This window comes from Ornithodoros turicata, chromosome 5 (assembly GCF_037126465.1).
Source record: "Ornithodoros turicata isolate Travis chromosome 5, ASM3712646v1, whole genome shotgun sequence".
NCBI classification, from domain to species: domain Eukaryota; kingdom Metazoa; phylum Arthropoda; class Arachnida; order Ixodida; family Argasidae; genus Ornithodoros; species Ornithodoros turicata.
Genome location: NC_088205.1, coordinates 83,754,357 through 83,777,457, shown reverse-complemented (window position 1 = coordinate 83,777,457; position 23,101 = coordinate 83,754,357). Strand labels below are relative to the sequence as shown.

The 23,101-nt window shown below is 46.0% G+C and overlaps 2 protein-coding genes across 3 annotated transcripts in view; both read right to left on the bottom strand.

Moving 5' to 3' along the window:
* Positions 1-1,199: 1,199 nt before the first annotated feature.
* Positions 1,200-11,283, bottom strand: LOC135395072 (uncharacterized). The gene is made up of 10 exons (XM_064626270.1): positions 11,109-11,283; positions 5,646-5,775; positions 5,512-5,594; positions 5,344-5,442; positions 5,176-5,283; positions 4,576-4,662; positions 3,759-3,916; positions 3,428-3,616; positions 1,683-1,990; positions 1,200-1,422 (listed from the first exon to the last, which is right to left on the bottom strand). Exons 1-10 carry the CDS (start codon positions 11,199-11,201, stop codon positions 1,391-1,393), a joined length of 1,287 nt encoding a protein of 428 aa, XP_064482340.1. The 5' UTR covers positions 11,202-11,283; the 3' UTR covers positions 1,200-1,390.
* A 3,705-nt stretch (positions 11,284-14,988) lies between these two features.
* Positions 14,989-23,101, bottom strand: part of LOC135395071 (uncharacterized) — a 40,921-nt gene continuing 32,808 nt past the window's right edge. Inside the window, exons 2-9 of one of the 2 annotated variants that reach the window (XM_064626269.1) lie at positions 22,114-22,177; positions 20,615-20,700; positions 19,904-19,996; positions 18,851-18,910; positions 18,722-18,796; positions 18,340-18,469; positions 17,033-17,219; positions 14,989-15,808 (exon numbers count right to left, since the gene is read on the bottom strand). In XM_064626269.1, the coding sequence (XP_064482339.1) occupies positions 17,035-17,219; positions 18,340-18,469; positions 18,722-18,796; positions 18,851-18,910; positions 19,904-19,996; positions 20,615-20,700; positions 22,114-22,177 (693 nt within the window). In that variant the 3' untranslated portion in view covers positions 14,989-15,808; positions 17,033-17,034. Of the gene's footprint in view, positions 15,809-17,032; positions 17,220-17,914; positions 18,044-18,339; positions 18,470-18,721; positions 18,797-18,850; positions 18,911-19,903; positions 19,997-20,614; positions 20,701-22,113; positions 22,178-23,101 lie in introns of those variants that run through there. The other variant, XR_010422991.1, reaches the window with a different exon arrangement.

Genomic DNA, 23,101 nt, shown 5'->3' with positions numbered 1-23,101 from the left:
TGGAGATGATCTTCCTGCCAACCGCAATCTAAATAGGGATCAGACACTGAGCCAGACCGCCATCTTGGCTCCGGCGCAGCTGCGTCGCCTAGCAACGGGACGCCAATCTCTACCTTCTCCCCCGGAGAACAGCGTGCTGTCGAGCCAGCTTGCAACCGGGGAGGGGTCTCAACATGGACGGCGCGTTCTTGGAAAGAGAAACCACGTGGCGCAGAAAAAGAATGCGATACTTTGTACTCCTATTTAGTGACTCTACCACAATCGACAGGGCGAGCTCAAATAAACAGCTCTGGCGCTGTCGTTCATTGGATGCCACTGTACTGCAAGTTTTTTTGTTTTTCCGACTCACCATCAGTCCCCACCAGGTCGGCTTCTGCTGTCCCTTCGCGGTAGATGCAGAATGACGTTGCTGATGAAACAGTAGAATGAATAAACTTTTCCCTTTTAAGTGGGTGTTCTGTTCCGTTTTAATAGTTATGTTTCTCTCTCTCTCTCTCATCTCAACGACCATCTTTGCCGAATCAGTTTTGGCCCAGATCTGTTGAATCGGTTTGATATTTCCCACGATGAAACGTACCCATTAGAGTTCCACGCGGACACAGGACTTTTCCATTTGTACGTCGTGCCGGAAGTTTTCTAGATAGCAACCCTGTGTGTATGTTCTTCTGTTAATTAAACTCCATTGTCGGTTGATGCCCTGCTTCGTCTAAGATACGGCGTCGCCCATAACCACCGACAGACGACTTGTTCAAGTTGACATAACTTGGAACGTACTTTTAATGGACGACTCCCTTTTGATGACTACGGAAGCGTGGCAGTTCTTTTCAAGGCTATTCCATTATCTGTCTACAGAAGCCTGGCTTATCGTTGCTTATCTAATCCGCAGCATCATCTCTCGTGTCTGGCGTTTCTTGGCCATATATCAATGTGCATACTCAGACAGCTTCAGCAAATGTTTTCTTTATCCCGGAAAATTATGAGCGACGTCACAATGAGGGCGTCTAGGCTCTCAGGGTGATGACCTTGGGTTCAGTTATGTAGCCAGGGTTACATGAAGGATTTGTTCTCGTATTCGTGTAAACGTAGCTATTGACATCTTCTTTGGCAGATCTGTGTGCCATTCAGTCTCTCTCTTACATAAAAGTGACAATTCGGAAAATGCCTCCATATAATAACATATAGACGATATTGTTTGGAGGTGTTTCACGACCCAATTTCAATTTGTACCTTTTATCCACGAGGTAAAAATTATGCACCCGTTTCACTCTTGGAAAGTTTCTTGGGGCTCATCTGCATTCGTATTTCAAGGTCACTACCTAATACACTGATGGCGAGCTAGAGTACAGCGACTAGTTGACTCTTCCTTCCCATTCTTCAGCAGGTATCCCATTCAATAGTAGTTCGGAATTGTCCTTGCTGGCACTGCAACGAAAGTCACGTGACTACTCAGTCAACGCTGTCTACTGCGAGCATCGATAGTTTCAAGTAGTATTTTCATTGCCGCGATTATCAAACATGCGCCTTATTCTGCTTTTCCGGAGAATGCTTCGTTTCGATAACATGTTTGCCTCAGCGGATCTCTATAGACGTTCAACTACCAAAAGCTTCATTAAGTGCAAGTTGTACTCGTGAGATGTCATAGTACCAGAATCCTTGTTGCGCTGCATAAAGAAAGCTCTCACCTCTACGTATGGACGCGGGTCCTATCGCTGGCACACCACCTGTGGGAGCAGGTCCACTCCGTAGGCCCGCGTTATCCTCGTAGCGAGCAGACAGTCTTCGTACCAAGCTCTCTTCACGTCTTAGCCCTTGGTGCTCACCGTGTCCCACACTGCTCTTGGGTTCTGAATGCGGCGAGGGAACGTCGTAGCCTCGAGGGCCAGGACCATACCCGAAGCCTTCACGGAACGAGTAGCCAGACAAGGGACGACTCTTGCGAACGTCACTCGGTGAAAGATCTCCAAGTTCTATTGGTGGATCAGCGGGAAGCCTTCAAAAAAAGAATAAGAAAGTCACCACAATCACTATGGCGTGGCATTCCGAAACTCGGCCGGCCGGGTGTTATCGGGTTAAGGAGAACCTTTTGGTGAGCGCTGCAATAGACGGGAAAATTCTTCTCAGTGTAGTATTGGATTCGTTTCGGGGGGGCAGGTGTCTCGCGCTCTTGATTGTAATGTTCTATACGTTACAGTTGTAGAGTAGAAGTTAGTTGGTCGATTGGTCAGGGTTGTACTCTGAAAACTTGCAGTGTTATTTGGCGAGGGGCTACTTACGTGTGAAACAACATCGCTTCACATTTTGTGGGTTGCATGCTTTGCAAACCTTCGGAGTCAATAATAATATAGCATAGATGCCGATGAATGAACACCATAATGAAGAAAGCCGGGGCTATGGGCGAAGGCACACACTGTGTGGGGTAAGCCACATATCTCTAATTTTGTACCTTGCGTTAAAAAAAATGCTGTCCTTACATTTGTCCTTACTAGGTTTTTGCCTCCCGCTGATGTGAATGTCATGTAACGTAAGTTTGATTATGTAAATATTTGTAGACTAACCTCTGAAATTTGCAAAGTAAATGTCGCTTCTTTACGGCACCAATGTGGAGAGCGTGCAAAATAGGGGTAAAGGGTATCGTGTTCCTTTTCCGCGCCGGAGTCGACGTTCGGTGTCCGCGATTGGGCTGACCGTGTCAGGTTTCCCCTTCCAAGAACTCGCCTCCATATTGAGTCACCTCCATCCGGTTTCCTCGACTGCGCCTTGTTGCTAGGAGCGTAGTTCAACTCTACCAAATTGGTGGCGCTGTCGAACACTATGATGTCATTTGTTTACAAACAGGGCGAGGTCTATTTGCGTGCCTCGGCACGACGGGTTTGGCTTTTTTTTTTTCACCCGTCGCCACAGTCGAAGGGAATGTATTTTGCAATGCCATGATGTAAATTCGAGGTGCGCTTTCTATTTCTGTAAACGTAGGCTTTCGAGATCAATTGGAAAAAAAAAAAAAACAGTTTCTCCCAAATTAAATTTGGTAAAAGTGCTCAGACGGGGCAATGGTAAAATCTACCCAGCCATAAACAGCGTTTACCGCTTAATTTTCCGACAAGTAGGTTTTTGAATAGAATTCTATGACACGTTAGGGGAACACCCTGTATAGGGCAGACTTCTGAATGTATTAATCATAGGGTAGGTCAACGCAGTAAAAAATAAGAAAAAATCCAACTTGTCATCTCATTGTAAAAATTGTGAGCCACATTGGGCGGAACCTTGAGTGATTACATGGGAACTCCCCGTCGTCTTCTTGGAGAGGTCTTGTTTATCCGTGGGTTGCTCCAGTTGCCATTCAAACAATACTCAGAATAAAGTGTAGTTAAACCTAAATTAAATATTGTATGTTGACCTCCAATTGATGGCCAATTGAGATTGTCTTCACCTGCCACTGTTGTCTTGATAAGTAGTACCATTGAGATGCTGGCCATACAGGTCTTCACTTCGCGACCTTCTGTGCTTGGGACGTAGATCCACAGCGGCGTAGTCTTGGAGGTCTCGCATCCCGTAACGTTCCATGTAGTCATCCTCGGAGTGTCTCGTGTGGTCAGCATAACGACTCTCAGCCGGTGCCCTGGGAAGAAAACTCTTTTGAACGTCGTTGGTACACTTTTACAAAACTCATTCAAAGTTGTGCTGTATCGGTAAAAAGCGATTTAGACTGCACTCGTAAATTGTAATTTCCGCAGCTGGACGTCCAATGAACAGCGTCAGACCTTCCATCGTACTCGAAGCCTTTATTGATGTAGCCGCCTGCATGGCTGAGACGAATCCTTGGAATCTTTTGGACATACTCTGGCACCGAAGGCGGTCGATCCTCCTCGTAGTGTCTTCCCCTCGCAGTGTTCTTGTCATGGACGCTATCGAAGACATTCTGCGCAAGGCAACGAGAATTCCCCTTTTACTGTTTCGATAATTTTGAGAGTTGTATTCCACAGTGAGTGGCGACTTGATCCACCGGAGCTTTTGAAAGAAATGCTAACCACATGTTGTGTTTACGTAAGCAATATGAGGCTTGGTTTACTCTACTGCGTTTTAATAGGGTGCTTCGTACACTCTTTAACTCCTTTTTCTTGCCACATATATGGCTCTCTTTTGGATTCCACTCTCAATTCCTCTCAAAAAGGAGTCTCCTCCCTCTAGGGAGTGGGGTTACTCTCTTGTGGGAGTGAGGGGACTCCTTTTTGAGAGGAATTGTACTCTCCAAAAGGGAGCCATATATGTGGCAAGAAAAAGGAGTACACGTGCACGTGCCACACAAAGTCACCTCTGTCTACCAAGTGTAATGGCAGAAACTGAGCTTTGTCAGTTGTCACATGGGGCTCAACACGCGCGTCTCCGTCGGCGTCCGACTTGTGCTGCGGAAGATCCCGCCTGGAACCAACGCACCCGAAGAATTATTAGGGATTGTTGGCTGCTATCCCACGTTCAGGTCCCTTAGTACCAAAATTCAATTGAAATATTTTGCAACGTGACTCTGAAAGCGCCAACGTAGATGAAACTGCCCGGTAAAAACATTCCCGGGTGACTTACCTTGAATGCTTTATCGACTTCCCCCTGGATGTCTTTGTCTTCTTCGATACGGTTCCGCCTCTGGCTCGAACATGATATGAAGGCAGCCTAGAAAAAAATTCTCTCCTCTAGAAGGACGCTTTCGACAACTTTTTTTCATATGCAATGGATGAAGCTGCGGTGTTTCCTTCGCGGTGCTATTTTCCATCAACTGTACTTAAAACACGAACTAAAAAAAAAAGTAAATAAGAGCAGTTATTCCATTTCCAGGTAAAAACTTTATAAATAACGTACAAAGACGCTCAACGCTCCCTACACTTTCGGAATATATCCGAGATGACGAATTACGTATCGCGAACAAGACACTGCACAATCAGCTCATTCACTATATGATGTAGTGAACGTCGCTTCCACTGTCGATAAGAAAAGGTGCCCCGAAGTGAGTGCAGCAACTGCGTCCCTCAGCTTCATGTAATTTAGTTACAGCAGATGGTGCAGAAAAGACAAAGAGCTGTCTCCAACACTTGTCCTAGCGCTCTAGTCCAAATAACTAAAAGCCTATTCCCCACCCCCTTAAATATCTCCTTTTTATTTGTACGCCAAGAGGAAATAAGGTCTTACTTTGAGAATCCATCCTACAGCGAAGTAACGCGAAAAGTAGAGGAGCAGGAGGAGATAGGGAATGGAACGTCCGTCTTCGGGGTTCGTTATGAACAGAAATGCTCTTTCCTGAAAGACGGATATATGTATGTACGGATGAATGGCCTCAGTCCTCTCTGGATTACTCACATGGTCATTGGCCACAAAATAGATGGTAATGATGATGCTCAGCAAGACGGAAAGTACCACGGTTGCCTGGTACATCAGGAAGGGCGTTATCTTGTTGTACTGAAAAGACAACAATTTTCACTCGCTGAAAGCTTGCAGGGACGATAACTTGTTCCTATAGAAACTTACCCAATTTCCCCATAGTAGTAAAAAGGAGGTGATGACGAAGAGAAGGAAAAATGCTAAATAAGCCACGACGCAAATGACGTATTCTGTGAATAGAAGACGTCATTCTCTCAGAGATCCAAATGGGATGAACTTACGTTCCCGCAGAGGAATATCGTGGAACTGCTGTGCCACTGTTGTCCCATTCCATAGACTGGGATTCAAGTCGTCGGGACTCAATAGCGTAAGGAGAGTCCACCCGCAGCCCCATACTTCCAGAAACTCGAGCTGTAAAATAAACCTTGGAAATTGGAACCTTGTCGGTTGCTTAGACCTCAAACACGATATTTCAGTGCACGTTCAAGACGTTGCCCTTTCTTCAACTGCAAACTGTGTTTGTCCACTACAACGTTGTGCATTGACCTCCTTTTCAGTTCCTTATGGACTTCTCGAGGTGTGCACAACAGAGTGAGTGGAGATGACACCACATGCTGTCTTCAGAGGTTCCATTTCATGGGTCCCAACTTGAAACATTTCAACTAAAAAAGTGTCCCGGGTGAGGCGTGTGCATGTCACCTAGAGGAATTGTAATTTTTATGGGCACGAAGTAGAATGCAAAATGGATAGCCATTGTTGGATTGCCGCCTGGATTTCCTCCAGATTTTCCGGCCTCTCAAGTATGCAAGAGGACTGAGGTTCGGCACATTTTCAATACAGAAATCCTGGCCTTTCTTGACAAGGACCTCGTTGGTGGAAAGATAACAAAAGGCCTGAGCACTCTTTCACACGGACTGGCTGCCATACATTTTCAATGAGATTTTGGCGACGTCACATCTATCTATCGCCAACAGTGATAGTAGGGCCAAGTGCGTGACGTTAATTGAAAAAAGTGCTCAGACAACAGCCTCTACATTTCCACAGTGACGTTCCACTGAAAAGTGATGGAGTGACGTATGTCGTACAGACGCTGAACGCCGCTGAGGATGTTCGTGACGATTGGAGCACACCCATGCTCTCTGTATGCCCTGGAGTCCGTCGCGAAGCCTCGCGCAGAGCATACCGCGGCAATAACAAGATGCCGTAAAGCTCTGGTGACGGAAGGAACTTCCATATTATGTCACCGCTCTATACGTGTTCGCCACTTCAGAATTGCGACTGGGGTCTTATTTCAGGAGGCTGTGTGTACATCTACCACTCTATCCACTGTACGAGTCCTATTTTCCATCCGCCGCCTGAAAAAAAAGCTGTAAGTCGAAATTCCCGCGAAAATGTCCATTGACATCAAGATGAGCATTTTTTTAAAACCTATAATACGCTAGTTGCTTCGGTACGTTGCCGCAATGTGTTGCAACAGGACCATTGGCTGTCGGAGCATTGGTCGAGTTAGACTGGTTAGACGCGGAATGGAGACATTCATTGCCAAGATTGCGTACATAAACGCTACGACACATGAGCAGAAAGTACGTATTTTATGTTAATGAGGGTATATAACGATCGACACATCCAAAAACTTCTCTCGTCAGACTGTGGAGGTCATGACGTATCGCCAGTATTGTATGGAGGAGCGCGTGCTGTCAGTATTCTCGCTCCCCACGCACTCACGTGATATTTCTACGCCTAAGCGATCGTATAGATGTAACGACGCGCACAAAATATCGGACTAGTTACAACTACATCGTAGTATAGTTGCAAAGTAGTTTTAACTTGTGCGGTTGTGGCGTATTTACACTAGCAGTACAGTAGTAGTACTAGTAGTTAGTAGTACAGCATATCTCTGGGAGAGATGACAGTAGGAAGGAGCGGGGGATTAGTATTCATCCTGGGCCGACTTGTCAGGGAACTGTGAGGTCTGATGGAAAACCGGAGACAGCATAGTCTCCAGCACGCGACCTTGGCTACCACCAACGGCCATGGCGCAATACAATGGTCAGTTAAATACAAATATTAATAATACATTGTTAAATGATGCATAATGTAAAACCCCGAGACTTGGGAACACGAAAGGACAGACACAACACCAACACAGCTGAAAATTTTACTTCACTTACAAGAAACGTATACACAAACAGAGGGACGAGAAGACTCTCCTACTCTCGGGGTTTTACATTACGCATCATCTTCACCAGCTCGCTTGCTTCCTAGCCATTTTTAATTGAAATTGTTAAAATTTGTCCACGTTCGACGCGAATAAATCATCCAAAAATGGCATTTATTTATTTGTCAAAAATGTTTATTACTAATTTCCATCAATTATTATTTGACAAAGTGTTGGGATTAGGGGTGAAAGACGGGTATGGCATGTTTAGTCACTGTGTGTCAGAGGGGAAAAAAATATCAAGTTGTGAATCGGGCTAGGGTGAAGACCCCAGGCCCTTGGACAGCCTTTTTTTGGACGTGAAAAAGTGGGTTAGCGCGAGAAATGTGTTTACGAGCAAGCGGATTACACACGGTTAAATGTTCCTTAGGATTACGGCATTTAGAATTGCTGCTTTCTTTCGTTTCTTTTCTTTTTTCTTCAACGCTTCGGGTGAACCAACAAAAAGAATCGATCAAACGACCACTGCCGTTTCGACATGTCCCTCGTTCGATCAAACGGCTTTCAACCAAATGGCGTTCGATCAAATGTCCCGGAACCGCCAGGGCAAGGTGAACTCGAAGTGTACTGATAACCTTATCGCGTCGTGGGGATGAATCACATCACAGTGCTTGCCGGATATTTCTACCGAAGAATAGACTATGGTTACCACTGTTGCAGCCAGGCGAAGGAGAACATGATTGGACAAGTACAGAATAGTGTACTGATAAACTTATCACATCGCAGTGATGAATCACATCAGGGTGCTTGCCAGATATTTCTACGGAAGAATAGGCTACAACGGCTATTGCAGCCAGACCAAGGTGAACGTGATTGAAGAAGTACAGGATAGTGTACTGATAACCTTATCACATCGTGGGGATGAATCACATCACGGTGCTTGCCGTTATTTATTCCCAAGAATAATCCCGCAATAGTGGGTGGTCATTGCGATAAGCGATGTTGGTTTATCTCAAAAAGTTGGCTCATGGAAGTAAAGGGCCCTAATCACTCACTGTGTCTCGCTCTACTTCCTTCCAGTGAATTATTCGGAGTGGGGAATTATTCCCATTTTATTTCCCGAGGATCTCGCGAAAAACAAATCCAGCATCCTCGAATAGGACAGCGCAAAGTGGCAAGGTCCATTTTGGCGTTCAATTAATATTCGTGCGGGATCGAATTAATCCAAATGTATTCCATAATCGGGTGGGCACGCAGTCGCACGGAGAGGCTTCTGCCGGCTATACTATACCTACCACGTGCACATCTGAGAGAGAAAGCCGCCCCCGGTGGCTCAGTCGGTAGCGTTCAAAACCGGCTGAAGGGTACTTCCGCGAGGGTCATTAAATGCGATGTGCCGTGTTGTGGGCAAAATGAATCCACAGACCCGACCACTGTGGCGTCGCTCATGGTCGTAGTTGTTTCGCGACGTAAAGCCCCGAAGTATTAATTACCATTGAGGAAAAAAAAAAAAAGTTATGTACATGGGGGAGGGGGGGTCCAGTGTGGCGACCGCCAAAGTTGTTGTAGTTTCTGTCGTCTGTCTAAACAGCGTTCGTGAAAAGTTTAATGTTTAAAGTTTAAAATTGTGAGCGTTTCAAGCTCATAATTAAGCTCATTAAGCTCTTTTCAAGCTCATAGTTCGTGGGCTCAAAGAGCCCATATTGTGATCTTAAGATACCTCCTTTACCGCGCGTTCGTTATCTCGCATAGCAAGACTGCAGCCACGACATTCTCACGAAGGTCATTCCGTAAGTACCCGCTTTTCATTGATGGCTCACCGCTGATAATACGATACGTTTAACTGGGGTGTGGTGTATTGGAGCTAGGTGGCTACCCTAAGGGCGCCTGCAGCTCCAGTTCTTACGCGTCAGAATATAATAATTGGGAGTGGTGGAATTTAGAAGCGGTCTTTTATACCGCTGTCTTTTAAGAAAGCGCTTTTGATTGTTGTTGCTTTGTGGGCCATCTTCCGTCAATCTTACACACCCCTGACCGTTGTCACGACCTGTCGATACCTGGGTATTACTCTACCATCCCTGGTCTCCAACGGAAGAAAGACGTCCCCACAGTCGTGGCCCACCAGCTCACACTGGAGCATCTCGCCTCAACCATGCCGACTAAGTCGCCATATATACACTGATGGCTCAGTAACACACGATAATTCGAGCGCGGCTTCCTACACCCCGGATGAGGACCTGGGGCATATAGTTCAAACTCCCCTATGCATTGTCCTCGACAGAAGCCGAACTACTCGGTATCGTGGCAGCACTGGAGCATGTTGTCGGATCAGGGCACGAAACATGGGTCATTCTTCCCGACAACGAGACATCATTAGATATATTGTTGTAATCATCGCCCCAACATAATAAGCGATTTGCACACCATGACACTTGAGAAATTCGATCAACTCTTAGCCCACATAGGCATGTGTGGAAATATCTAAGTAAACGCAGTAGCGAGACACGCCGTGTCTGATGACACTTGTGCCCTGACACCTGTGGCGCTTACATGCCGTCTACATAGTGGCCGTCTGTGTACCACATGTGGTCCGGGCCGAAACTATGACTCATTCCAACGATCTATTGACCCGCTGATGGAGTTTGCCGTCGTTTGCCACCGCAGTCGTAAACATCCCTTCTCCAACTCAATGTTGCCCGAACACCCTGACTTCGGCCTGACAACTGCTTCGGCGGCGCTGTCAGCCTGTTCATTGCTTTCGACACCGCAATGGGCTGGAACCCATTTGGAGAACGAACCTGTGCCCTGCTTCGTAGACAAGTTTGTAAGCCATTAACACATCCATAACCAACGGTGCGGAGAAGCCTCGTATGCCAGAATTTTCAATTGCTTGTAACGCAGATGTTGAGTCAGTGAAGACCACCCGATTCTGTGGGGTAGAGTGAACGATGTGCTGCAGAAAGAAGAGTATGGCATAAAGTTCCGCAGCTGTGGGTGAGGTATGATGCCAAAGGCGACGTCCTTCAACTACGCCTTCGAATGGGATGACGAATGCCGACGCGGGCTTGCCATTTCGAGATGCGCCATCGGTGTATGCGGCGGCAGAGGTAGAAAACTTCGCGTCTACGTTTTTTTCTTAATAAATATATACCCCCCATAAGTGATTGCATTTTTAACGTTGAAATATTCTAGATTTTCATCGCCCATCTCGTTGTCTGCACAGGGATATGTGTGGTGGCGCAGCCACGACCGGGGGGCCCGGACGAAGAGCGGGCTTTCGTATGAACCCCCCCCCCCCCCCACACACACACACACACTGGAGGAGTGGTTACGCCACTGCAGTGCCACGGTATCCCAGCGTTCAGAATCCACCAGACGAAAATTGCAACTCGCCATATGAAACGAAATATTTGCGAGTTGTCAGCTTGGCGTGTTGTCGATGTCACTCCAAGTGGGACGGTTAGACTCATCAGGACTTATGCGACGGAGCGAGAGAAAACCAAGACCTAGGTTAGTGACGACATTTCCCTTCTTCTTCCGGGCGGGGTCATCTAGGATTATGCCCACCCTTATCCCCGCAACTTACTATGCTTAGGAATGCTGCGAGGGTTGTGAGACACTTGTACGGCGATGACTTGTTTCGTCCCTTGGATTCTGCCAGGCCCTGGATGTTATCCATTATTAATCGTTCACTGCGTCATAATGGCCACATCGTCAGAAAAACTTCTACCGCCAAGGCGAGCGAATGCAATCTAAAATGTATAGGCTCTCGGGAGTAGCCATGGGAACAGGAGATAAGTTGACAATTGCGGTGATAAGCTCTGAACCGCGTTTATTGTCACTCCACATCTGGGACACAACCTTTCAATGACGACAAACCAAGTAGCCGTCTGCTCAAGAGCATCGACTCGTACTTATAGAAGAGATTGTGGACGACCGTGGTTCATTTATTTTTCGCCTCAAAAGACAATATCGTGACGCCATCGGATAGGAGTTGAACGAGACGAATGTCTCCAATTTTGACATGGCGATGTGTTGGCTTCACGATTTCTTTCTCAAAGTGGTCCTATATATTTGCAACAAATGAACGAGTTTGTACGACGTTGTACGTGATCGCAATATCGCCTGCCTAGCTGGATGCTTTGGACCGATACGTTGATTCCGTATGTGATAGAACACGTACAATAAACGAGGTTGGCTAGCGTCCCCGGGGGTTTAATTTAGTCTTCAGAATGGCAGTTGCGTTTCGTATAGTCGCGCGGTGGCTGCAGTGTGCTCGTAGTTTTTCACCTAGGGATGCTGTTCCAAGGAAGTATGGTGTGCTCGAACTGTGGGGGAACAAAAAAGAAAACAGAGAAAGAAACACGTCCAACACGAAGCCATTACTGTCCATTTGAGCTATTTGTGAGCTATGTCTATTGGTGGGACACGTAATGCTATTACCACATTAATGGCAAGAGGGGCTGTGGCCTACGCCAGAGAGAGAGTGACTTGGCCGAACATTCCCACGCATTAATTCGTGCGACGACCGTATAATACAACAAGCACATCGTGGTCGACCTGAGTGTCAGAAAGAGCGAGTTTACGCAAAGTGTGCGCAAACGCACTGAGCGGCGATTGAGGTGTCTCCTCGCCGACTTGTGATCCAACAGAAAAAAAGTCGTCAAGACGATGAGCCATACTGGCCCACTGCGTCGCGTGAACCCCATCTGTGCGTAGACCAGATTACAGCCTACGTTTGACTGCATGCAACGAGCGTGAGAAAATGCCCCTAAAAGCAAGAACCAGCAAGGTGCGTTGACGCTGAAGAGACAGAGAGGAGCTCGGAGGATCTCTTTCTTCGGTATTTGCTTGCCATCAGTGTCAATGACGTCTCCAAAGTCGGATATGGGAGGCCTCGGACGTTTTTCAGCGTTCACAGGTTCGCTTTTGATGGTGGACTTTTGCGGAACCAGGATGCAGCGATCGGCTTCGATGCCGTTAGTACGGGAACGTACGTGACGATAATTTTTGGGCGCCTCTTCGTTTTTCGCGGGGATATGAACCAGCACCTTGTTTTGGGAGACGTTGTAGTAGGCTCGTTCGGTGTCGACGTACTCAGGGAGGCGGTGAATCGTCAGTGTTTTCCAAAGAATGTTTCCTTTCGTAAGACGACGGCTCATTTGGACGAGGAGGTGCTGACCACGTGCCTTGACGCATGTTTTCTCCAGTTGACAATCGCTTGTGTCCAGTGCTATGGTCAGCCCTGGACTACTGCTGCTGTGATGGTGTAGCATGACTGCCACGGAATGCGTCGTCTTTTGTGCTCATGTCGATAACGATACTGCTTATGTACATTATACATAGGCAATACAAGGTACTTAATGGTCTGGGGACATAATTCAATTCCTCTCACATGGACATCCTCATGAACCCATCAGAAGCGGACATCGATAAAACAGCTTGGTGCCGAGAACGTTCGCAAAATAAACGAGCATGTCGATTGGGAACGCCGCCCTCACAGGAAACCCTCCTGTGGGCCTCAAGTTTGTGGTAAGACGCTATGACGCTTTGTCGTAAAGAAATGCGCGACTTCCATGATGAAAATGCCTTCCAACAATGGCGTTCCAGAGACAGCTTCTGACGGAAGGAAGTCCCTACTTATTGGTCAGGTCTTAGCCCCGTGTAGGGACAACATTTCCCTTCTCCAAAGCTTACATCCGCCTTCGTGGGTGAGAATAAGCTCTTCTATGCAGTTTCCGGGCATCTCTCGTCAGTGCATGTGGTGACTGGAACACGCCATTGCAGTGTCTTTAAATCGGCGAGACAATTTGAACGCACTATGACGAAACTGAGCAAGGAAGACACGCATTTGCAGCAATCTCCCTAATCTTATGCCGAAAAAGAATTTCCTGTCCGATGGAACTGCACGAAGGGTTCCATACAAAAGGAGAGAATAACCCTCTGGTGCGCGGCCGCTGTTCACCCTCGGTGAAAACATTGTAGCTCTGACGCCCAGAATAAACGCTTCGGGTTGTATGTAATCAACTGACTCTGGTGTGGCGACGACGAGCCACTTATCCCGTGCACTTCCACACACATTGTACCATTGCAGTATTTACTCGAACGATAGCTGATTTCTAGGAGGCTCTCATTTTTGCGATTTAGTGTCACTGCGGGTAAAATGCCGCGGCGAAAATGAAAGCGGCGTGAAAGGGGGAATTTTGAGAAATTTAATTATTGGATGTCTTACTTTTAAACTGCTTATTGCAGCGTTATCTCTCAGATCGGACGTAGGTTCGCTTCCGTGTTGCTGGCATCGCGTGAAGATCGCAGCATCGTAACGCCTCCCATGGCAGGGCAGTCCGACCCATTCGGACATGAGAGACCAAATCGAGGCGTTGTCGTAGCCGTTTCACTTTTTGTACGGCACTTGTCGAATGATGCAGTTTCGTGAGGGATCCCAAAGGAAGCGCCAGTATAGAGAAGGCATATCATAGGCTTATCACTGCCCAGGTGATCTTTTCTCGGAATCCACCAGGGATGGCATCCAACCGAACCAGCCTGTGTAAGTAGACGGCGTATCGGGACGTGCATCGAATAGCTTGCACTGCATGCTACAATCTCACCTGTGTACCTGCTATATAGAACGAAGGCTTGAATTCACTGAAAAGTTTAGCCAGCTGTAGGACGCACCCTTGGAAGTCGCTCTGGAGGTGTGTTAAGTGCAAACCTCCACCCCCTACCACATCATCTTCTGTAGGCTGTGGGTGTTCACAGGTTCCTCTTATCATATGACATCTGAGAATAATCATTACGACCTATCACTAAAGAGCGCACTATTTTCACAATCGACCTTGGAGTTCCAAGGAGCCCCCCTCTCGGTACGCCCATGGTAAGAGCCCTGGACCGGTAATCCAGAAGACGTGGGCTCGTGTCCTAAAGCTGGCTAACCTTTTCAGTGACTCCCATCTTTCATGATTAATTTCTTAGGCACTCGAGGCTTTGTATGCACTTGTCCTGTCTATGTGTTCCAGCGTCACTACATCAATTGCCATCGCGTTATATGTTGAGACGCTTGCGTAAGAAAGTACTGTTGTGAGACAGTGTGGGTGGAAGAAGGTAATAATATACGATAAATAATAATATACGAGTTTTTATTGCCGCAACATTTCGTTGGATGAGCATGGTAATGGCGTAGCAAAGAAAATAAAATATCCCTTAACGTGAAAACCAAAAGAATGTGCTGATGAGGGGATGCGCAGAGGAAACGAGCGTCCTTTTGGCAAAAGGACCAACTCCCAAGCAGCACAATGTACTGAAAGTCGAGTGCAATAGGGGTGGACGGTATGCGTCTTATCAGTGTTCTCTTGATTCACGAGTCTGTTCAAGGCCGTTCACCTACCCGTCCACCCCTATTGCACTCGACTTTCAGTACATTGTGCTGCTTGGGCTGAGACACGCATTAACTGCGGTACGCCAAAAACATAGAGTGATAGTTCCCTATCAGTTATTAGTCAGCAGATGTAAGAATGGGATCTTTTGAGCAACCATCAAGAACATGAGAGAACTTGTCTCTCTCTCCACCATGACCATCGTGTGCTTACCACTTTTTTTTTTCTGTTTTAAAAGAGGCGTGGGGATTTGTCATCCTCCTAAAGCCTTCACAAAAAAGTCCCTCAAAATACCACCTCGCCGAGATGGAAATAGCCCTGGTCAGGACGACGGCCTTATCAAGAACAAAGATGACGACGTCACAGGTACAGAGCCCATGAATACACTATAGAGAAAGGTGATGCGATGAACCAAGATCTGAAAGGCCCTCTACATATTTCATTGCAATCCACGAAGTAGGCCTCGGACACTCACGGCGGTGCTCACTGTTAGGTTACTCCTCCAGGAGAGTAACCATGCTTTTCACAATGGCCAGACAGCACTAATCTCCTTGCTCGTCTATGTGAAATAAATAGAATGTTCCGCCACCATATTTGGGCACAACAAACCTGACGACTTTTCAGGGACAGTCCGCTCAAGATATTATTGAGCAATGCTTCATCCACTGAAGCGTTTCAGTTTAACGGTGACGTCACAGTTTTAGCACGTTTTGTTCGGAATAGAAATGCTATTGACAGTGACGAAAGCGAATAGAATTGTAATTGGCTGCGGATTAAAGTTAAATGACGGTCACTCCGAGAAGAAAGGATGTGGTGTGGGACATAATGTAGCAGCTGCTTGGGCTGAAGGTGACGAGGAATCCAGCAGCCATTGTAGTTCCCTGGCCTCCGCCTTGATTGCTTGGACTCCCTTCTACAATAATAAAAGAGATCCATAACTCTGTAGAGACAATTATGGCACGTACCATTTCTTAAGTTCTTCATCATAGTCTTTCAAGGAGGTGTCAGTGGGAGGCATTTCAGGTTGGACGGCAGTTGTTTGCTTTCGGTTTTCATGTGCACGTGATTGACGTCTTCCCGATGAGGCTTTGGCCCGCTTTGTTAAATTAATTAATTAATTAATTAAATCAGCTAAAAGTAGATTGTATGCCCCGAGTATCTAAATTTTTAAACAGTGAATGGCGTTACATCGGCTACTTTGAGAGCAAAGATCGAGCCCCTCCTCTATAGCTCTCCTACGGGGTCCCCGTTGCTGTCATTGTACCTTGTACCCGCAATAAAGGATTTCATTTGACTTGATTTGACCAGCCTCTTTACTTTGGCCTTCGTTTTATGATCATCTCCTTTCAGTTATATAGGTTCCCATTTTACTTAACCTCTTAGAGTTACTCCCTAATTGGAAGACGTCTCTCTCTCGTTCGTTAATCAGATGAGCTTCACCTCTTTTGTTTGCCCAGGAAAAAAAGGTGTCTGAAAGCAAGAGGATTTCAAAGTTACACAGCATTTGCTAAAACGGTCAATAACGGTTAATGTTATTCGTCAAAAGCTCCAGGAGGAGAAAAAAAATAATACATTGGTTGCCTTCTTCGCGAGTCGTGTTTATCGATTAGCATTATCTGTCCGCAAATTAAGTAATCGATGCGTTTCAGGCCGCCGTCATAGTTGAGAATCTATAGCGCGTATTTGTTAACGTTGAATTTTACGTATATATTTTGTGAATTTCACCTGGAATTTTTAAAACGTGTAATTGGATTCGAGTCACGTATTATCCCACTTTTTAATATATATTTTGCATTTTTAAAGAAAACAGCGTGCAACCCTCACTAAAATTCCAATTAGCTAACAATTTCATGTCGCAGGAAGTGTTTGTGATGATTTAATCTGTAATGGTGTCTGAAAAGAAGCTTTGAATCTTTTAACCCTTCCTGGCCGGGCGGCTACTCTTCTAACGAATCGGACATGAATGGCAATCTTTTGCTCAAAGTACAAGTTCCGCGAAATGTTGTGCAGAACCATCCTATATACCTGGTCGTCCCTTTCCTCTCTTGGCACCGTTCAACAAGGCATAGCATAAGGACTATCATGGAAAGTTTTCAGGCCGCAAGAAGAAGCTCGAAACGAAGTGAGATATACTTACTGTCACGCATTGTTTCCAATGTCCTCGGCGGAATCATCGGATCCCTGTGGGCTGTCAGCCTTGCTAGGGACGATATAGATGTGAGAAAGATTCTGTCCACTTCCCATTGAGCCGAGACTATGGAGAAGGTGGGCTCCGCTCTGTTGGAGTTCTTCTCGGATAGGGGTCAACCGACAACCACTCATGGCTGCATCGAAATTTCATAACGTCAGCCACTATTTTTCAAGGTACAAGCTACTATGCAAGTTCTTTTTTACGCGCGCAACTGTTGTTTCCTGTGCTCCCAGCTAGAATTTCCGTTAATGCTGGATGGGGTACGATCGATGTACTGTACAGTACTCAAGGCGAGCACTCTTTTCACTCTGCAGTATGTATAGGTTAGTATCAGCACAAGAATCGGTACACCAGTGGAAGAGGAACCTCACATCGATCCAGAACCAAATGGTATCACTCAGTGGCAGAAATAAACATAGGTCTATCCAAACAGCCGTCCACAGAATTCGCTTGGGACAACTTTACGCTCAGGCGACTCTTTACCGAATAAGGAGATCAGCGTTGCCACTATATGCGCAACATGTAAGACACGGAAAGATACTCTCCACGTGATCATCCAATGCCCAGCCTTCAAGCAGCACCGAGAAAGACGGGAAGCTGCTCTAAACAAGCTCCACTCGCGCCCCCTTCAGTTTTTCTAAGCTGCTAGGTAAATGGCCCTGCTCTAAATTTCAAAGGAAGGCGGAAAAATCCCCCTTTGTTTTTCCTAAAGAAAGCGGCATCAGAGACCGCTTCTAAACCTGAACTCAAAAACCCAAATCGAAAAAGTGTCATTCACTAAAGAGTGAGTCGTGATAAAGACTTTTCTGTGGATATCACCTACACCACCTTTACAAGAAATGGAGCTGCAGGCGATCAGTGAAGTCACAACATAGCTCCAGCAAACACCCAGTTAAGAGAAGCAGCACAAATTGGTCTCTTCCACAAGGTTTGGTCCTGCTTTACATAAATGACCCACTCTAGCATGAATGCCGATAACGATATGTTTCACTTGCTGGCACGTGTATTCGTATGATTCGGGCAAAAATCAACTTTGCGAACCTTGTTACCTTACAAAAAGGCCTACACACTGGTGTTCCATTAAAACGGCAGTGGTCAACAGCAGTGGCAATTTGAAACAGTGTTCAATGCTAAGAGAGATCTACTACTACGTAAATGTAGTCGTCGTGTTCGTGTCTCTGTTGCACTTATCACTATTTGACTTTTCACATATGGAGAACCTTTTCTTCCTTTGTACAGTTTGAATGTGTTACCGGATGATCTTCGCTGGGTGCTGGCACTGAGCTTTGTGATGGAAGATGATCCCAGATCATCAGCGATGAACACCGATGGTCTGGTCGAGTAACGATTCTTGCACGACATCTGCTTCAGTGGATCTGGAAACTGAAAGAGGAGAACACATTCAGAGTGGTTTTTCTTTGGACGGACATCCCACTATGGTAAAGATCCTGGAATTTTCGGCTCACTTATCACGGTCATGAGTTGCCGTGTGAGAGGAGCTTTCACTTTGAAAACTTGGGGTCTCTTGACGTCGCTTTTACGACAGATCGTTTCTACATATTCGATTTGGGGTGCACCTCGGGAGGATATTTTAATTTTGCAAAGTTTTTATGGGGAATGTTTTCGATTGCTTACCTCTCCATGGAGATGTACGGTGCGGCCACACCTGTACTCCTCATACTGTGATGAGACGCACAGAAAGCAGTAGACCTGCAAAAGGCGCTGATATAAGCAAAGACTGCACTAACGCTTTGGTGAACTCACATTGAGAACGGCGATGAAAATATCCGTGACGAAAAGGACTGCGATAAAGGGATTGAAGTCCTGTCGAGAACAAAGGATAACTACGTCATCATGCGTTTGGAAGATGTGAGCCAAGAATGCTAGCACCGTGTTGTGTCTAAACCCAGCCTAGCTCGAGGGAGCCCTCTTTCCATCATGGCGCGTCCTTGGCAATCGCTGCTTTAGGTGTTTTGTATTAACGCATGTGTATTAGTGCTACAAGGGACGACTTTGTTCTCTGTCATCTAAATAAACTGCAGGCTGAAAATGCGGCTCTCAAAATGTTCGGCATAGCTTATTCAGAAACATTTGCAGGTGCCGATATTCGATAATTTTGGATTTTTAGAATGTTAGAAAGAGGTAACATTTCCTTGAGTTTAAGGAACACACAATACGAAGAGGACAACACAAGACTGATTATTGTGTTGTCCTCTTTGTATTGTGTGTTCCTCAAACTCAAGAAAATGTTACCTCTTTCTACGGTACACCAGCTCGCTCGCAGCATTCTAATTTGCTCATCGGTAATTTTAAAAAGAATAGTTTGGTAGGTCTACCCTGCAAGCGAGGACAGCTTCGTTATTTATTTGAATTTATTTATTCAGTTAGTTATTCGTTATTTATTTGAATGGGGGCCTGCAATTTCGTTACTTGGTTTGGTCCGATATTTGGTAAATGGTTATATGAAGAATGGAGATCCCGCTTCTGTGGTCTTTTTAACACATGCTAGTCGTTTCCAGTTGGCATGAGTGAACCAAACAATGTACTTTGACGATGGGGAGGGAGTGTTATACTATAAAACCCGTAATTTTCGCCCATTTTAAGGGCACCCAAGAACGTCTAGCAAAATTTAACACTCGCGAGGCTAAGTTGGAATGAGAAACTTTATCTGACAAGCACTTGGAGCTGCTTTACAGGCGTTTACATGCAACATAGGCATTGCTAATGTTGCCGCGAATGTGTGCCCGCTTCGCGCAACAGAAATCATTTCGATGAGAAATTATCCCAGCATGGCCGTGACACAGAAACGCATCTTACCGATTCAGCCGTCAGGTAAAAGAGTACAACGACGTCCAGTAGTGTGTTGAGCGATATGGATACCAACCAAGGAAGCAACAGGGCTCGATTGTCCTGGAAAGAAAGGCCTCTTTTTTAAGGCATTTCTCTTTCGCTAAACTCTATCTTTTATTCCGTTATTCATCGGGCTTTATTTCTGGACACTGAGTATAGTGTTAACTTGAAAACTTTAACGTACAGGACGAAGGAATCCACCGATGCTGGTATCAACATATTGCCTCAATTTTGTCTCAAGAGCTGATCACTCAAGTGGGATTTATTGGTGGGGCTCGAAAATAGCTTCTTCGATTACCCCAGGACTGATTAACTAGGCGAGCAGAAAACGCCTCGCGGTACAGGAATGTTTTAATAGAACATCGTGTATGAGAAAACCTAGCTGGACTGAGAAACTTTGGACGTCGATTCCTGCTCTGACATCGAAGGGAAGTTTTCTCCGACCAAAGCGACGATTGTGTGGTCTCTCTCTGTGGTCATTTTCTTGGCGAATCTTCCGCAATTGGGCACTTACATCAACGTGTTGCCGGTTGACACTAAGCTGCTTTCTTTTTGTCTAATTATGATAGATAGCGTAGTAATAGGCTGGAGAAAGCCTTTACCAAAAGGCAACGATGTCGCCGTAAAGACCAAGTCAGTGACACGTTGTAATCCCTACCCATAAAGAAGCCGGCTTACCGTCCATAATCCAATAAGCAAGGCGACAGACGATAGGACACAAGCGCCGGCCAAAAACACCATCAGCAGTGAAAATGTGAGCAGTACTGAAAGAAGAAAAAGTTGCCCTTCAACTTTCTAACGGTTTCGCTACGTAATAAATTTACGTTCGTTTTGATCGGACTAAAATCTTGCAACCAGAATTTGGTTGAGATTCCCCCCCCCCCCCTTTAAACCGGTCGATAAGTTTCCTGTTTGAAGCACATTTCAGGATACTGTCTCGCAAGGACCGCGACGTCGGAGATAAAACTTTAAATTATAACCTTCCAAATCGGCGGACTGTGAGAAAATAATTGGGTCGGAACTCTTTACTGAACCGCCGAGATAACACGCCACAAACATTATGCGAGTAATTACTAGGGAAAGAGTGTTTGTTGCGGGAAAATGTTCAACTCGATTAATTGGAGTCTTATTAGATGGTCGTAGCGGACACAGAGGCAGACGTCGACGGCATTTAAGCCGCGATCGGGAGTGGGAGAAAAAAAGAAAGAAACATGACAGAACAACAACTGGATTGAGAATCAACGCCTCCCTTTATGAATTTACGTCCAAGGGGAAATTTTTCTAAATAGTAAGTAACACGCAAAGCAGAACAGACGACTCCTCAGAGAGAGGAGCTTCTTTCGGAGCAAGTATATTTCAAGTGCCCAAAGCAAACATCCGTTTCACTCCATCACTGACGCGCAAATTAGTGGAATGACGGATGTGTATGCCGGAATTTCCTATATCTGGAAGTAGGAGAAAACGTCACTCTGGCAAGACCAACCTGTGTTAGGTGCGCGGACAAGTCCAATCACTCTAAGGAAAAAAGGTACAATTTCCTACCCAAGCTGGTAGAACGACGGTTTCTACTCTGCAGTTATACCCAAAAGATAAAATAGGTTTGAGTAGAAAATTTGGTCTTTTTTTCTTCGAGTGTGGGAAACGGGACCGGAGAGTTTGCGATCCGCTCGTGAAACGTCACGTCGGACGTGTTCTTCCAGCCAGTGTTCCACGCGACATGGTCGCATCAGAACTCACATTGATAAGGGAAAGTCCGATGACTTTTCACTTAGTATATTGCGATGCGAACGAGAAATAGATGAGCTCTCCTATTCGTGTGTCTGGCTTACTTCATCATGAGGCTTCCTTATATAGTTGCAGATGGAGGAGCGCGTATCTTTAACTCTTTCGTTTAATATGTAAGCTGTTTTCGGAAGAAACTAGGTCAAGTAGACTGAAGCGGTGCCGTGTCATACATGCGTTTCCGGATGCGATAGTCCCTTTAAATATATCAACAAACTTAGCCTGTGCATACAATTCTGCTCAGCCAGGCAGAAGGCTCGGGCTTTTACTGAAAATGTCTGATAAGCCTCGATATTTGTGACGCGCGCTGAAATCTTTGCCGGGAGAAATTTTCCCCTCCAAACGTAACTCTGAAAAGACAGCTTCCACTCTCACATCATCCTGCTGGTACTCACCGGGGTCATCTTGGACTGTGTGCACATGAAACGTTCCGGTCACCATCATGATTGTGTACAGGAACTGAAACCAGAGAGAACGCATATTTTCAACATTTTTATTTCTACAAATGGTTGGAGTGGGCACCATTTTGATTTTGTCACCGCCAGAGAAAAGTACGAAGATGTCGTATTGACGTGACCATGTACGATATGACAATGTACGAATAGAGGCTCCAAAAGTGTGAACTGCATGACGTCACCTGCGGTACCAGCGGTGGATCATGCTGCTCCACCTGCCTAGGATCAGAGAACAGTAACTATTTTCGTTACCGTTTCCGGTACCGGCCAGTCCATTGCGTTTCCGGTACTGTTTCCGTATACCGTTACCACCCGGTAATGAGATACTTGATGGGGCGCTATGAACGTACGTCACGCTAGCGACGTCTTAATTTTGAAAGCACCCAACGTGATCACACTTGGTTACTCTTCTTGTATTTATACGCTTGCCACTGGGCACGTGGGCGCCATATTTTTCCCTCTTGCTCACGCTTTGAACGTCTTGCAATGCACACGGTATGTTTCTGTATATTTGCACAAATGAGTGCACATAGAGGCATGCACTGTACAGGAAAGTAGGGATGTGAACAGCTAGGTTAGAAGAGCTGGCCACCTTCCCTTCCATTTGGGAGACGTGCGCAACACCAAGGTCACGGAATAAGATGATCGTAAAAAGGAAGAAAAGGCATTGTACGTCGAGCTTTGCTGCTTTGCTCTGGGCCGACAAACATGTCTCCGTCTCCGTGAGGGCCACGCAGCTAATTCCATACAGTGCAGGATTAATAATTTAGATGATCACGTGCTTGCGCCATTCCTGCGCATATATCTGCAAACACAAACAAAGGACGGGAACCTTCTCAAGGTCACTTGACATTGCTCATGACTCTTCACATCTTTCACAATCAGGCTCGCAAAGCATGGTGAGAGGGGTATCGATTCGAAGCAAGAG